The sequence below is a fragment of the Scomber japonicus genome, chromosome 24 (assembly GCF_027409825.1).
Source record: "Scomber japonicus isolate fScoJap1 chromosome 24, fScoJap1.pri, whole genome shotgun sequence".
NCBI classification, from domain to species: Eukaryota; Metazoa; Chordata; class Actinopteri; order Scombriformes; family Scombridae; genus Scomber; species Scomber japonicus.
The window spans coordinates 7,835,995-7,850,871 of record NC_070601.1 but is presented as its reverse complement, the minus strand read 5'-3'; the positions used below and the strand labels follow the sequence as shown (position 1 = coordinate 7,850,871).

The window sequence follows — 14,877 nt, the reverse complement described above, 5'->3', positions numbered from 1 at the left end:
AGATAGATAGTTATAGGTCTGAAATGAGACGTCTGCCTTTGTTTGCATCTGTATAAAAATAGAACCCCCCCCCCCCCCCCCCCTTCTTTTTTTTTTTTTTTTTTTTTTTTTACAATAACTATGCATTTTTTTGGTAAATCAGCCACCTGTAACTGTATTTGTGCCATTGCTAGCTCCACATGTGTAGCAACAGTAAGGACAGGGCTTAGGCTCAATTATGACCCTAGCAATTAGAAAGAGTGCTGTGCTGTATTTTGTGTTTTCCGTCGTATCCATGTATAAGTGGTTTTCTATGCCCTCCAACTGCATATCAAGTGACCAAAGTTCAAGAAACATGTGGATCCAGCATGCCTGCATAAAGAGTCTCACAGAGGAACAGTGCTGTATTATGTAATGGTTGGCATTCCCTGCCTCATTCCTGTGGTCGAAGACCTCGGAAAGGGACTTCTGACTGGGAACTGACTTTCCTCTCTGCAACTTCTTCTTCCTTCAGTAGCTGAGCTGCTTGCTTCGACCCACCTGTGGAGCAAATTGGGGAACAATGAAGTATCATACTCATAAAATATCAGGTTAAAAGAGGTGATAATATTTTTTAGTCCAATATAAGTGTGTGAGACATGAGCAAGTAAGTGCAGAAACACAGCTGTATTGTTTCAATAAAGCTAAGCATTTTGTTGCTTTGCTATTAAAGTGGGTGTGTATGCGCATAGAGCCACGTGGAAGCATTTAGACGTGCTGAGTTCAAACACGGTGCCACAGACAGAGCTGCCTCCAAGCTAGGAAGGAGGGTACAAGCGAGCGAGACAGCGAGATTATTACTTTGTGAGTAGAAGACTGTTGCTGATGAAGGGACAATTATTGAGAGATTGTTTCTGGAAGGGAACAGGATGGGAGTAGGAAAAAAAGAGAGGGCCCCACTGAGGGACGAGAAAAGAGACGTGGTGTTACACTCGCTGTGATGGCAAAAGAAAGGGATTGCACGACAGAGCGCGAGAGAAAGCCGTATACAGGCACACATCCGTCTCCCACAGAAGCCTTTTGCATCACGCCGGCAACCAGTGAATGAGCAAACACTGTCCCCTCTGCTCAGCTGCAAACGAGATCCTGTTTTGGGTTTTGTTTTTGTTGCAGTAATTGCAGTGAATGAGGTCCCCAGTGAGGAGGCTAGTCAAGCCAACAGTGGAAGAGTTGGGCCCCATTTAGGGTTACCTCCATTTCACTGTGCTACAAAAAAACCACCATACCAAATTATTAGTTTTTGTGGATTACTTGTAATGGTTTGGGGCAGCTTGAAGTAGCTGTTGAGGTGGGCTTGCGGTGAAATTACCAGGGCTGTTTTTACAACTTTGTCTTGTCATTCCATTCCTAAAAGTGGGATATTAATAATTTCCTGTATTTGATAGAAGTTATAATACTCTGATGTTCAACGTGCTACAATAATATCTTGACCAGCACTCAAATTTGGCACAGTAATACCTTGATTATTGTTGTTTTCAACACAATGGAAAATGAACATCAGCTGCTAGCCAAATGCTGGCAGGTTTATCATCAGTACCAGACACACTGGCGGGTGGCCAAAACTCATTTTGCAGCTCCTGTTGTTGTATTTAAAAAAAAAAAGAGAGAAATCTGGCTGCTGAAAGAGGGAAGAGGTTATTGGGTAAAATATAGAAGTGGTGGTTTTTGTGATACATGTTGAGGTTGGACACAGTGGTGAGTTTCGCTGATTTAATCAGCCCTCAGTTCTGTTTTTCCTAATCATATATTTTTTTTACTGCATTACGAGGACTGATTGTGATATTTTCCCCTCTCTTTCACCTTAAAACTCATGTGAAAGAGCGAGGTAATGGCAGAGGTGGCCAGTTACACAAAATGTCACTCAAAAACCAACAAAATGTATCTTTTTACTGTTACTTCTCTGGTGTAGGTACACAGGTCTATGTTGTAACACTATGTGACTCCTCATTCCTGCTCACTCTACTGCTATAAATCTTCATCTGATGATGGAGGAGAGTAGTTTGCTTGTGACAGGGTTTTCCCTCAATAAAAGTGGTAAAATCCCTGCTAAGGTAGGGGAAGGATGGCTATAATTTCCTCCCAAGAACACATCACTTATTAGATAATCAAAAAAGACAAATGGTTTGTACAAGAGTGAACAAAACATGAATGAAATATATACTGAAACTGAGCGTTTTCCTCTCATCATAAGAGTCTTGTTATCTTTAGTATGGGAACCAGTGCTTTAGATTAGAAAATAGAGGCATAAGTGGGCATCCTAAGAGTTTAGCAAGCAGCTTACACCCTCAAGTGTCAGCTTCAATGTTCTAAATGAGATTTCTCCCCCTGGCTAAGTGCAAACCATGGCTCCTTATTAAACCTTTTCTGAGGCCATAAAGCTGCCTTACTCAATCTCTGTCACAAATCTGGACTTGTATCTTCCCTCTCAAGACTTTAGATGTTGTTGGGTGTGTGTATCTATGTGTGTGTGTGTGTGTGTGTGTGTGGGTGGGAGCATGGTGCACAGGGTTTTCTTTTTAAAAGGTGAAGTGTTTCTTAATCTCTTTCCTCGCTCACTCCTCGCCTTCCCTCTTGGATGTTTTCCAGAAGCCTCAGTGGAATTCAATGGCGTCTCCCCTGCTGTGTCCCGAGTCTCCAGCCGTTTGTTTCTCTGAGAAACAAGCAGAGGAATGTAACCCCGAAATGTGATGTTTAGGGGGGAAAGAAGTAGTTTTGTTTTTCACTGCAGCTTCCTGCTTTTTCTCTGACACTCTTACTTACTTTACTTTATTCTTACTACTACTCCTTTCTTTTCCTCTCAGACTTCATGCCTCCGTCAAACAATTTCGCCACGCTTAAGTCTCATCATTCTGATGGTGTTCAAACACAAACACATCGTAATTCACTTATAATTGCCAGTTTTGCGTCCAATAATGAATCACTCTCACCATTCTGCTGCCTTTTGGCTGTAATTGATTGATTAGCTTTCATTTTAAAGCCTCAAGTTGCTCAAATAGATTGATTGAGCTTTTACCACTCACACAAATACGTTTACCACACGCCTTGTGTAATCACTCAGATGTGTCTATGCACCTTTTTGCTCATAAATCTTCACAAACAAAAACACTTCTAGCTAAGGCATCTGTTACCTGCTTTCAGAGCTGTAACATTTGGTCAGTTAATTGATAAGTTGCTATTTTGATAATCAATTAATCGCTTGGAGTCATTCTTTAAGAAATTGATTCTAGCTTCTCAAATGTGAATATTTTTTGGTTTGTCTGACTGTAAACTGAATATCTTTCAGTTGTGGATTGTTGTTTGTGATAAAAGACATTTGAGGTAGTCATCTTGGACTTTAGGGAACAGTAATAGACATTTTTCACAATTTGTTTGACATTTTATTGACCAAACAATTAATTGATTAATCGAGAAAATAATCAAATCCCAAACCACAGCCCTGCTTGTCTAATATACATTTTCCTTTGTTACAGTTTCACAGCTAATCTCACAGAATGTACAACCATGTTAGCATTCATGACTAATAGTGATTGATCTTTGGGCAAATTGGCCACCAGCACTGAAAGCAAAACCATTGATATGCATTGTGTGCCTGCTGCAGCCAACCATACTACTATAATACCATTTGGTTAAAAGCATCTACTCCAGTTGGTCGACCATTTTCATTTTTTCATCCTGTTTCTCGATGGAGCTCCAGAGGCTTTTAGGAAACAAAAACAGCCCTGTTGTGAGATTTACAGACCTCATTATTGCAGGAGGCGTAAGTACAAACGTACCAACCGCCATCCTACACAAGACACTAATTACTTTTTTTTTTAATAGTACAACACTGTGCATGTATTTTCCTCTGCTGTTCAATTTAATTGTCTGCCTCAAGTGTGCTGTGAGCCATGACGTGCACTCACTCGCACACACACACACACACACTGCACAAAGAGACACACTGCTGTCTTCATTGCAGCCTGCAGGCATTTTCATCCTGAGTCCCATCACCCATTAGGGGAAGGTTGCCAGTTTGATTTCCCACAGTGCTTTGCTGTCACTGCTGACAATTGCAGGTATTTTGCCAACATGTAGTTTATTCAACAGTCCAGTGAAGCATATGTGTGTGTGTTTGTGTGTATGGGCCCTGAGTCCTTTCCCTTCTGTTGGTGCGGAGGAACTTGCTTTGACGTCTTGCCAGGAGGTTAAGCCATTTAACCTAATCTGAACAAGAGGATGTGATTGGTGGACAGTCGAGGAGGGAGGAAGCCTCTCCCAGCTGTCGTGCTGTGTGTTAGCCAGCAGCATTCTTTAGTGCCGGGTGGTACTGAATATAGTCAAACCCACCCAAATAACCAACTGTGTTGGGTAAGTGGTAGAAGGCGTGTATTAGTTTTGCATGAATGTTGCAATCTGCTGAAACAAAAGGTCTGGAAAACTTGATTTCTCATCCACATCCCAGATTTCACCTTACACAACAGCATAGAGAATATATTGTTGTCTAGGATTTGGATCAAGTAGTGAATGCATTAAGAGTGTAACTTAGACATATTACATGTAGATGCAAGGCCATTTCAAGGGTTTCAGCATCAATATTGACAACTGCACTTAACTGCACTTAAAAATGGTTGCCACAACTATATGTATTACAAGCAGCAACTGCCACATCTTGTGACTAAAGCAAATGCAGAAGTTCCTAAAAGTGCAACATCACCAACAGCTGCTAGATGCTCCAATTGACTCAAAAAGGGTCAACATTTCTCTTGAAATACTAGTCATTATGGTCTCAATAGTTCATTTCAGGCCTTCGTATAAGTGTGCTGGTGGTTATTTTAGAAATAATATATCTGTTAATAAGATTTGAAGACTAAGTACATGGTAGCATTGATGTCTGCTGTTTCGGAGCTGATTGACAGCTGTGATTGACAGTTCACTCACCTGCAGCTCAAACCGGCTCCAATGCAAACCAAATGGGTGATGTCACATCATATTTTTTATGATCTATAATGTATACCAATAGGCTGATAGGCTCTATGATGACAGAGTTGTTTAACCATCCAACCCACCCATAGCTGGTGATAAAGATATCAAAACAATGAACAATTCAAAAAGCATTATAATCACAAAGAGTGGGAGACAAAACTTCCTCAAATATATCAAAATATCCAAAATCAGCACGTCCAGTAGCATGCTAGGTGTTGTTGGTACTTTTAAAGTGTACTGCTTCTATCCTTATGTGAGCAGTTGCTGGGTTTAGCACGGTAACACTGTGGGGAATGAGCAACACCAGTGGGGGGTGTTTGTGATTTGTTTTCTCACTTGAGAAGTGACAGTATTGCTTCAGGCAGCATGAAAGAAAGCGGCGCCATCAATTCAAAAGCTAAAGGACTTTCACCGTGGAAATTACATTAACATGACACTATTAAACCAGATTTTATGGACTGTTGTTCTTGGTCCTCGCGGAAAGATATCCTGTGTGTTTAGGCTATTAAACATTGCAGAGATTGTTAAATGCATGAAGGAACAACCCCCTAACCCCGTCTACTTGTCCCAGTAGAAGATCTGGGAGTAGGATAAAATGATGAAAGCATGCTAACACTTACGGTAGCTAGAAATACAGTACAGCACTTTGGATTAAAGTGATAATGTTCTTCTTCGGAGAGGTTTTTTTTGCAGCTGTGTCATATTGCACGTGGGTGTAAATCAACCTGGGTCTGCTCTGTTGATCTTGGCCCACTGACCTGCAGTGTTGGAGCAGGACGCAGCATGCTCTCTGGTATGACGCCTTCAGTGCTTAATGAGAAGGTTGGCCATGAAAAGAAAAAAACATATACAGGTTTACAACTCAAATTACTGCTTGGTGAGGTCACGCACAGTTAGACAGGGGTTTAGCTAAGGTTCAGGTGATTCCCCGGCGCTCTCTCAGCTGGGTTACGTGTTGACTGACAGTAAAATATCTCTGTCTTTATCTGTTTGCCTTTCCATTCCTCTCTGTTTGTTTCTCTTTTGTCACATAGCCTTGAAGTTAACCATGTTTGATTTTAGTCAGACAGCACGACTAATTATTGGATTCCCTTCAATTCCGGGTATTTTTCTCCACTAGAAAGGTAGGTTTTTCGGACATCAATGCCAAATTGTGAGTAAAAAAAAACATGATACAGTTTAAAAGTAAGAACTCAAAGTACTTTTTCTCTCATCTGCCTGACAAAGAGCTGCACTGAGGGGATCCCTGCTGGAATTCATAGCAGGGGGACTGAAGGAAGAGAGTGCACAGCTTTGAGGTGTTTTTTTTCCTGCCTTTTTCCCCCCGTTGAGAGTTCTTATCATCAGTCTCACCCATCTGGTTTCTATCCCTGTCGACATTAGTCAGAGTGCCGCAGAACAGACCAGAACTAGAGAGACGTACCTTTCAAACACCCCCCCCCCCCCCCTTTACTTCAGACCAATTTTCCTCAAGACTTTTTCTATCGTTTCATCTCTGAAATGAGAATTGTGTTTTTGCCAGATATCTTGATTTTGAATTTCCGTAAAAAACTTAATAAACCCTCGCTAAGATTATCATTTTTGCAGTGGACCGAACAACCGTAATGAAAAAACACCCATAATCACAACCCAAAATGCTACAAATGACACATCCAGTCGTTTTTTCAATGTCATCGTTCATTTGAATCAGTGACGCTGTGGGGCTCTCTGTAAACCCTCTGCACACCACAACAGATGGCGTGAATATTTTACTTGGCCGTGAGCTGCGGCACTGAAGAAAGGGAGACTGAAGGAAAATAGTGGAAAATAAAAAGAAATAATGAATAGGTAAAATGTTTGTAATAACATGTATGGTAAATGGATGGCAACGGGAGTGTGAGATACAGATCATAAATTAAGAGATAGCGGTTTATAAAGGCCACATAGGGATTGTTGTGGCTGTTTTATTAACGATAAACTTTCTTGGAGAGAAAGACAGATGGTTGTTCTTTGCTATAATTGATGACTTTTCATTAACTGTTAATCTAACTTAAAGGGAGCTTTGACCACAGAGAAACAAAAAGAAAAGTGAAATATATGTAGGTTTTGTTAGCTATTGGCCTCAAGGGGCAAAAGGCGACTGGATAGTAGGAAAGAGCAATTACTTTGATAAACCGCTTCCCAGTTTAACCAGGCACTGACCGTGTCAATGTGAGACATGTCTGGAGATGAAAAGAGACGAGGGAGCATGGGAGGATTTGTGTTATGCAAGTTTTTTGTGTTTTTGCTGGCTAATGAGTTCGCTGGGCAGCAGTGAGGATGAGTTTAGCAGAAAGACGGACAGCAATGAGCGGACAAGCATGCTGACAGCCAACAGGCAATCGTTCCAGATAGACAAAGAGCCGTGGGTTAACTGGATTTTGGATGCTACATAAGGGTTATAGTGAGTCCAAAAGAAATGCACAGCAAGAGAGGAAGGGATGGAGAGAGGACCATATCTTCCTAAATTGCAAATCGCATCATTAAGTTCAAACACGTAGATCTTCAGCGCTCAATCTTGGAGCATTTTTTGTAGGGTTTTTGTAGATATACCATGGATTTTTGTTTTTTTCCGCTGACACACTCCAGCCATGTTTATTGTAAGTAACACAAACCGGGAACCCTTGCTGCGTGGGAGCCACCACAATCAACCTGCCAGCTGACCATAGTGGATATTTTTTCACTCGGTTGTGACACATAAGCCCCTAACATGCATTTTGTCTCAGGAGCACCACTATAATTTAAGAATAGTCATTTTATAAAAAGTAAACAGAAAGAGGAGGCAGTTGCCACAACTGCACACAGGCTCAGTGTTTTATTGGCAACTTCTTTTTCCGTGCCTCTCACTTGCTGAAAAATAAGCAGCTATTTCGTTGCCCCTTGCTGTCAAATCAATAAGAAGGGGTTGTTTTTCCCCCATTAGCTGTGTCACAAACAAGAAAATTGTATATACACTGAAACCCACTAGTTTTTGTTCCTTTTCTCATGTCTGGAGCTTTTTTAACGACTTCTTCCCAAGTTTTTTCGCCTTGGATGGTTGGACAACGGTCACCAGATTACAACATATTTCACTGATGGACAGTTGGTGGTTAAGGCTCACTGCTTTAGCGATGAAGCTCTCTAATTATCTTTGTCGAGGGGAGCCGCGGTGGTATAAGGCCCAAAAGGACAGCTGTGTAAAAACTGCACTTTTTTTTTTCTTTTTTTAAGGACCCAGACTTGGCCGTTGCAGGTCGCTTTTTACAGACCAGTGCTGGAGCAGGAAAAAATCTGACCTCAACCGATCTCCAGGCAGTTTAATTGTGTGTCTTCATGCAACAGATAAAATACTTAATATGTCCTGGTTTGCATAACGTCTTTCCACATCTGTGAGATAAGACAAAAATCACGCTCCCAAGATGAGATAAAAACGTGTGTGTATGTGTGTGTGTGTGTGTGTGTGTGACCATCTGTGTGAGCGTGTGCAAGTGTGTGTTTTTGGCCCGCTAAGAGAGGCTCATTGATTAGAGTTACTGAATGAAGTGATTGTGATTTTGAAGTGAAAGAAGCTCAGTCCGGACTCGGCAGTGCACAGTCAGCTGAAAGACTTCAACACATACACACATTTAGTTATTTTTAGACTGTCAGACCTTTAGAATGTGAAACTTGTTGAAATGTCTATAAAGGGCTTGACCTCTTTACTATCCTTATCCCCATTGACACCAAGCCTATTTTTATTCGCCTGCATTATTATAAACAAAGTTCATATATATATATATCACATGTGACCTTGGCCCGGATGACCATTTCCTTTGCTGAAATTGCTGCCAAGATCAGAGAGTATCATGAAAGCAGGCCTGGCTGTTCCATTTTTAAATGCCACTTTCATTTAATAAGCGGTATTTCCTCCACATTTGCACCATTGTTTACTTAGGTGTTGCTTCAGAAGGTGGAGAAGTCTAATTTGTAGATTTTTGGTACATTAACAAATGTTTATGAAAGGTTTTACAGCCTGAAAATATAAATCCATGTATCACAGAGTGTCACATGTTATCAGGAAGTGTAATCAGATGATATGCAAGGAAAATCTTTGGAAATCTTTTTTTTTTAGTGCAGCAGTTCGCCACTGTGTTATAAATAGCAGCTTATCTCCTGTAGAAATCTGGCAGAGGCATAAAGATGGCGTCACCCTGTGAACTTGAGGTGAAGCCGAAGCCTCCACAAATCAGGAGAACACACAACAACAGATTTGCCTGTTATTTAACCTCTTAGTATTTCAATAATTGCTTGAACTGAGTGTGGCATTTTAATACTAATATATCTGGCAGATGATAAGCTCACAAACATGACCAAGGCTTTAGTTTCCCTTGAGCAGATGAGTTACAGCAGCCTTGACCATTTAACACATGACCATTGCGTGCTACAAAGCGACTCAGCTGACGAACGGGATTAGGAACTGAGAGGTCTGACTGAAAACTTGCAGGTATTATCAGATGAGAGGAAACAGAACCTCTCGCTGAAAGACACTGATCCATTAAGGTTTACACAGTTTACAGAGTCTTCTGCATCTGCTGGCAGTGGCAGATATCCAGCACTCTGTAACAGGATGAGAGAGTTTTTGGAGTTTCACATCGTCCCACTTCTCTTTTTCATTTCCGTCCTCTTGAAAACAATCCAGCAAAAGCTAATGCAAATCTAAAATCAACAAAAACAACCCAACAAACTCCATAAACTTACATTAAATGTGACTAAAACTATTTGCCATGTGTCATATCTACGATTGAAAAGTTTCTCTCCCTGAATTTCAGTGAATTTGGTCGGCTATGTTGCTTTTGGAAGTTTTTGCTTCAGTGTCCAAAAGAGCTGAATCTGACCACGCCTGTTTGGGTTAAGGAAGGGTTGGGATCCTGCTCTCCTAACTTCCCTGCACTTCTTGTCTCACCTTCTCATTAGGAGCTCTACTCTCACCAGTTTCACGCAAATGAAGTCTTTGAGTTTGCTGGTATGACTTGGAAAAAAACTGAATTCCAGCTAAGTTGGCTTCCCTGAACCAAAGAATCCCTTAGTGAAGGTGTTTAATTTCGCACACGACTGTAAGAAGATACGGCAAACCTTTGCAGTGACTCGTCATGTGTTCGCGAGGCTTGTGTTATTATAACTGGGATTGATATTTAAAGGTTTCGCCACCATTACTTCAGTGACATTCCAGTGTCTTACATTACTGGAATGTGATATGAGATCTCTCCCGATGCATGCACGCAGGCTTACCGAAGTTATTGGAGAATGACTCGCTGATATTGAAGGAAATTGGTTTTGCCCAAAACATACTTGGAATTTCGCCTCGGTTTTATTACAGTACGTTCTTCTTGTATGAGATGACATGCTACACACCGCACCATTTCCCAACGTCTCTCCACTCTTTTTCCTATTCTTTCATGTTCAGAAATGTGATTTTAACATAAAAATGTGTGTGTGGGGATGGAAGACAGGGCTATGGGTGAAATTGACAAGAAATATAAGAAAGTGTGCAATCCTAGTCCTGTCTCCTCTCTGTATTTATTTTACAGAAGTTAATCTTGAAAAAAAAAACAGCATGTTTATCATCTTGCCTGGCAGCTCATTCATCAAAAAGACAGAAATCATGATTTTTGTTTGTCTTATTCTCTCCTGACAGTCTTCTTATCACCAGTCTAAATATCTAACACCATACTCCGCCATCCCCCCCTCCACCCCCCTTCATTCTGTCTCAGCATGTGTGCCGTGTGTGTTTTTTGGGTCACATGACAAAGCTCATGTGCCTCATCCAAGCCCACCATTGTTTTGCACTGCAGAGATCTGGATCCTGTGTTGTTGTCGTTGGACATTTCATACGGGAGTTTCCAGTTTCCTTACAAGTTTTAATGAAGCACGTTTAAAAGAAGCACGGTTGACTTAAAGTTCTGTCTGGTGAATGCTGAGTCAGTTTGAGGAACGAGGAATCAATCGGGTGAATGAAATGATATTTGGTGAGGCTACAGGTTGAGGAAGGAAAGAATGAGTTGGGTGGAGCAGTAGCTAGATATTTTGCTATCATGGTGTTTGTCTTCTTTCCTGTCTTGTAATCAGGTCCTGTGTTGCTTGCGGATTCCCTTACAACCTGTTCCCTCACTTCCTCCTCTCCCTCTCCACTCTTAACCTGCTTTGAGTCAAGATTACCGCAACCCAGAACTGGATCCCGTCCAGACTCCATGAGAGATCCTTTGGGCTTTTTAAATGACTGTAGTGTCTGTCAGTCATTCAAGTTTCTGTATGTATCTTCACTATCTGACAGCGGGATTTGTGTCCATCTGCAGAGCATGTTGTGTTAGGTTAGTATGTGTTTGTGTGTGTGTGTGTGTGTGTGTGTGTGTGTGTCTGTGGGTGTGTCCCTACAGACGTACTGGCCACACAGAAACAGATGGACACACGGTAGCCAGATGGTGACAGACTTGGCTCACACCTTGGCCTTCAACGCTCTGATTCCTCTTTTCCTCATTTGTCTTCTCTCTCTTTTTCTCACTATGACACATGCTGTTGCTTAAACAATATCTAATAAGTGCTGCTATGTGTGCCATTGTGGCCTCCATCCTGTTTGTATCCTGAAATAACAGCCACTATGTCTGTTTCTATTACCTTCAAGCATTAGTGGTATGGAGTCCCAAAGTGTTCAGTATAAGAAAAACATTTAATTGTTATTATTATCTATTTTTGTTCATGTGATTATTTATTTTATCATTATTATATTGGTCTTTTTTTTAAAATTATTTTAATACTGGACACTTGTGGGACACCATATACAAATACTTATGATTCCAGCTTCTTATATGTAATGATTTTTTATTTCTCTTTGTCATATATAAGAGTGAATTAAACATTTAACATGGCCTTTTTTCATATGAAGATAATCATCAGTTACAGCACAACATACAGAAACACAGACACATATCTTTTCTACAGGTGAAGTGTGATATAGTTGTAACAATGTGTTTTTGCTTGTATGTGCCTGCCAAAGAAAGGAATGCTTTTCATTATAACTACATATTTAACTTGACTGGAGCCTTGTCAGATTCACTGAATGTATAATAGTACGTTGTAACTCTAAAGCTGTGCAGTCTGACAGGGTGGTACCAGCTTGCTTGAGCTGCGGAGGAGAAAATTATCCTGGGCTAATTTTGGGTTTGGTTCCATGTCTGCGTCTTTTTTGGCCCCGACTCTTGTTACTGGAATCAAAGCAAAAATCAGATTCTGGAGACGAGGTTGCTTGTAATGTTCTCTCGCTAGCTGAGTGAATCCAGAGGAAATAATTATATGTAATGTATGGACACAAAACAGTGATTACCCTGCACTGACATCACCAGGTCGAGCTACATCATTAGACAGAACACACAGCTGATGCCAGTGTCATGTAGTAGACACATGCACACCTTTCCTGGGGCGTTGTGGTTGTTTCTGAACACTACCAGCTGAGCATTTGCCTGTAGCTATTCATTAGACTTAAATCCCAAGCCTAGACCCCACATTAGGGTTAAAGGTCACTAGCTTGTTAAGCATGGTGAGGCTGATGAGAAAGAAATACCATCTACAACTGAGGATTTTTGGGTTTCTTTCCCCACGGTTTCTTTCTTTCTTTCTTTCTTTCTCTTAAATGTCTCAGTCTGTTGTGTAACAAAACATAATCTAATTTAGGTTTTGTGTCCACCTCTGTCTTTCTTTTACAGCAACGTTCCCCTGGAAAACTGCTATTCGACCTGGTTTGCGCTCATCTCAACCTGGTAGAGGGGGATTATTTTGGGCTGGAGTACCTGGACCAGCGCAAGATGACGGTGAGTTGTATTAATTAGCACTGATTCTGGTGTGCTGCTGGTTATTTTTGTAGATTAACATGTAAAAGCATGCACGGTAAAGCATAATTACGTCAAAAGTTCAAATGTTAGTTGCTTTCCTAACCACTATGAACTATTTTCACCCTTTCACTATTTTTACTATAGTATTTCTCACAGTAGCTCGAGCTAGAAAGCCTGATTTTCCTGTCTTGCTGTCATTGTGCTCTATCATGTGCATAATTCATATAATAAATTGTAATTTTTTGCGAGCCAAGAGGGAAACTTTGAGCTGAATCTCTTCTTGTTTGTTGCGACTCATTTGAAACCACATGACTTACGCTGATCTACTTTTAGCAGCTGAAATGTTTGTACATTTAGGGGATTTTCCTTCCCGCGGTTGGGAAGATCTCCTTCAATTTACCAAGATCTTGAAGCAAGGTTGCTTTTTTTCCCCGCAAGTTAGAATCACATGGTTGGACATTTTGTGCTCAAAAGGTTGGGACCGGCCATGTGGAAGTGTGGTGACTCTGCATTAAACGATCTTTGATCTACAACTAAGAGATCGCAGCTTTCACCTGGATTCACTTGTTCCACCTATTTCATGAAAGGACAGCTGGTTGTAATAGTTTGCACACTTGCTGTAGAGGCCATGAAGTGTGTCTTTTAGCTTGAAAGATAATATCGTCTCTACTGCTGCTCCGGCAGATCAGTGTCTGCTGGTAGAATCTCCATCAGTGCATGGAAACCGCTAGAGATAAAGAAAAATTTAGCTGAAAGACAACAGTGAGAAAAAGAGGACAGATGGATCTATTTATCAGTCTACGCATGCACGTACAAATACTCCAATGTACAACACAGATGCCTGCTGTACATTTTGGAGCCTCGGGCATACCAAAAGTTGTTTTGAAGAGGACCAGTGGAACAGATGATGCAATGCTGAAGAAATAATGACAATATTGTCAGTACACAAGAAGACCCAGAAACACAAATAAATGCAGCTAGTATTTCTAATCTATCATATTGGTCCAGTAAATAAGCTAATACATGAGGTGTTTTTAGTGGTGATATATTAAAGACAGCTGTGTCATCATTTGAATGAGCCTCATCATGTTTAATGTTGGTGAGCTTGCTTACACATTTACAGCTAAAATGATTTAACTTGAAGTTTTATTGTTTCTGACACATTAAAATGAGATAAATGAAAATAAGATGCACATTAAATCAGAGTTGCTGTTGCAGATATCTTACAGTTTAGATTGGTTGAAGTGTAGTTGTAGTGTAGCTATGAATCTATTACAGAAGCACCACAGTCATTTTGACAGTTTTAGTCAGTGCTTCGAGGCAGTGATGTTCATGTTCCGCTCTTTTCTGTCTCAGGTGTGGCTGGATCTGCTGAAGCCGACATTGAAACAGATAAGACGTAAGTACCTCTCCAATTCATTTCAGCCATTGCACCATTTAGCTGAGTGCATCTCTAGCTTTCTCTGTCCTTCTCTTCCTCTTTAACCACGTCCTTTCCTCTCTCCCTCTTTCAGGGCCTAAAAACACCATCCTTCGTTTTGTGGTGAAGTTCTTCCCTCCTGACCACACACAGCTAACGGAGGAGCTGACTCAGTAAGTCCTCTCGACACAGAAACCACACCTATCCGAAGAAGAACTATTTCTTTTAATTAAAAGACATTTTGTTTTGCTATTGGTTTTTTCTGTCTGGCTGGAGTGTTTTCAGTCCTTCACGTAGGTCTTGGAGGATTTATAAGCAGCGTTTATGGTCGTCAGCTGACTCCAGACATAAAGCAGAGACCTTGTTACTATATGTTTGAAGCTCTTTTTGTGTTTTTGTGTTGACCTTGGTCAGCCACTTACCATTTATAACACATTTACACCCACATTTCATAACATCAAACAAGATTTTTTTCTGTTTCTGTACCCTAATAAGACTTCTTAGTTTGTCATGTGGGAACCAAGCTCATAAAAACAGTGTTGTTGTTCCAAACCAGCTGAAAGGAAGTGAATGCTCTTACCACTTTTCAGCTGTGTTTATGATAATGGAAAGTAGTTT

General features: G+C 40.8%; 1 protein-coding gene across 1 annotated transcript in view; it reads left to right on the top strand.

Moving 5' to 3' along the window:
- The window catches only part of LOC128354366 (FERM, ARHGEF and pleckstrin domain-containing protein 1-like), a 49,807-nt gene that overhangs the window by 8,371 nt on the left and 26,559 nt on the right, over positions 1 to 14,877 (top strand). The window contains exons 2-4 of the mRNA XM_053314602.1: positions 12,714 to 12,818; positions 14,196 to 14,238; positions 14,354 to 14,432. Coding sequence (XP_053170577.1) covers positions 12,714 to 12,818; positions 14,196 to 14,238; positions 14,354 to 14,432 — 227 coding nt within the window. The remainder of the gene's footprint in view (positions 1 to 12,713; positions 12,819 to 14,195; positions 14,239 to 14,353; positions 14,433 to 14,877) is intronic.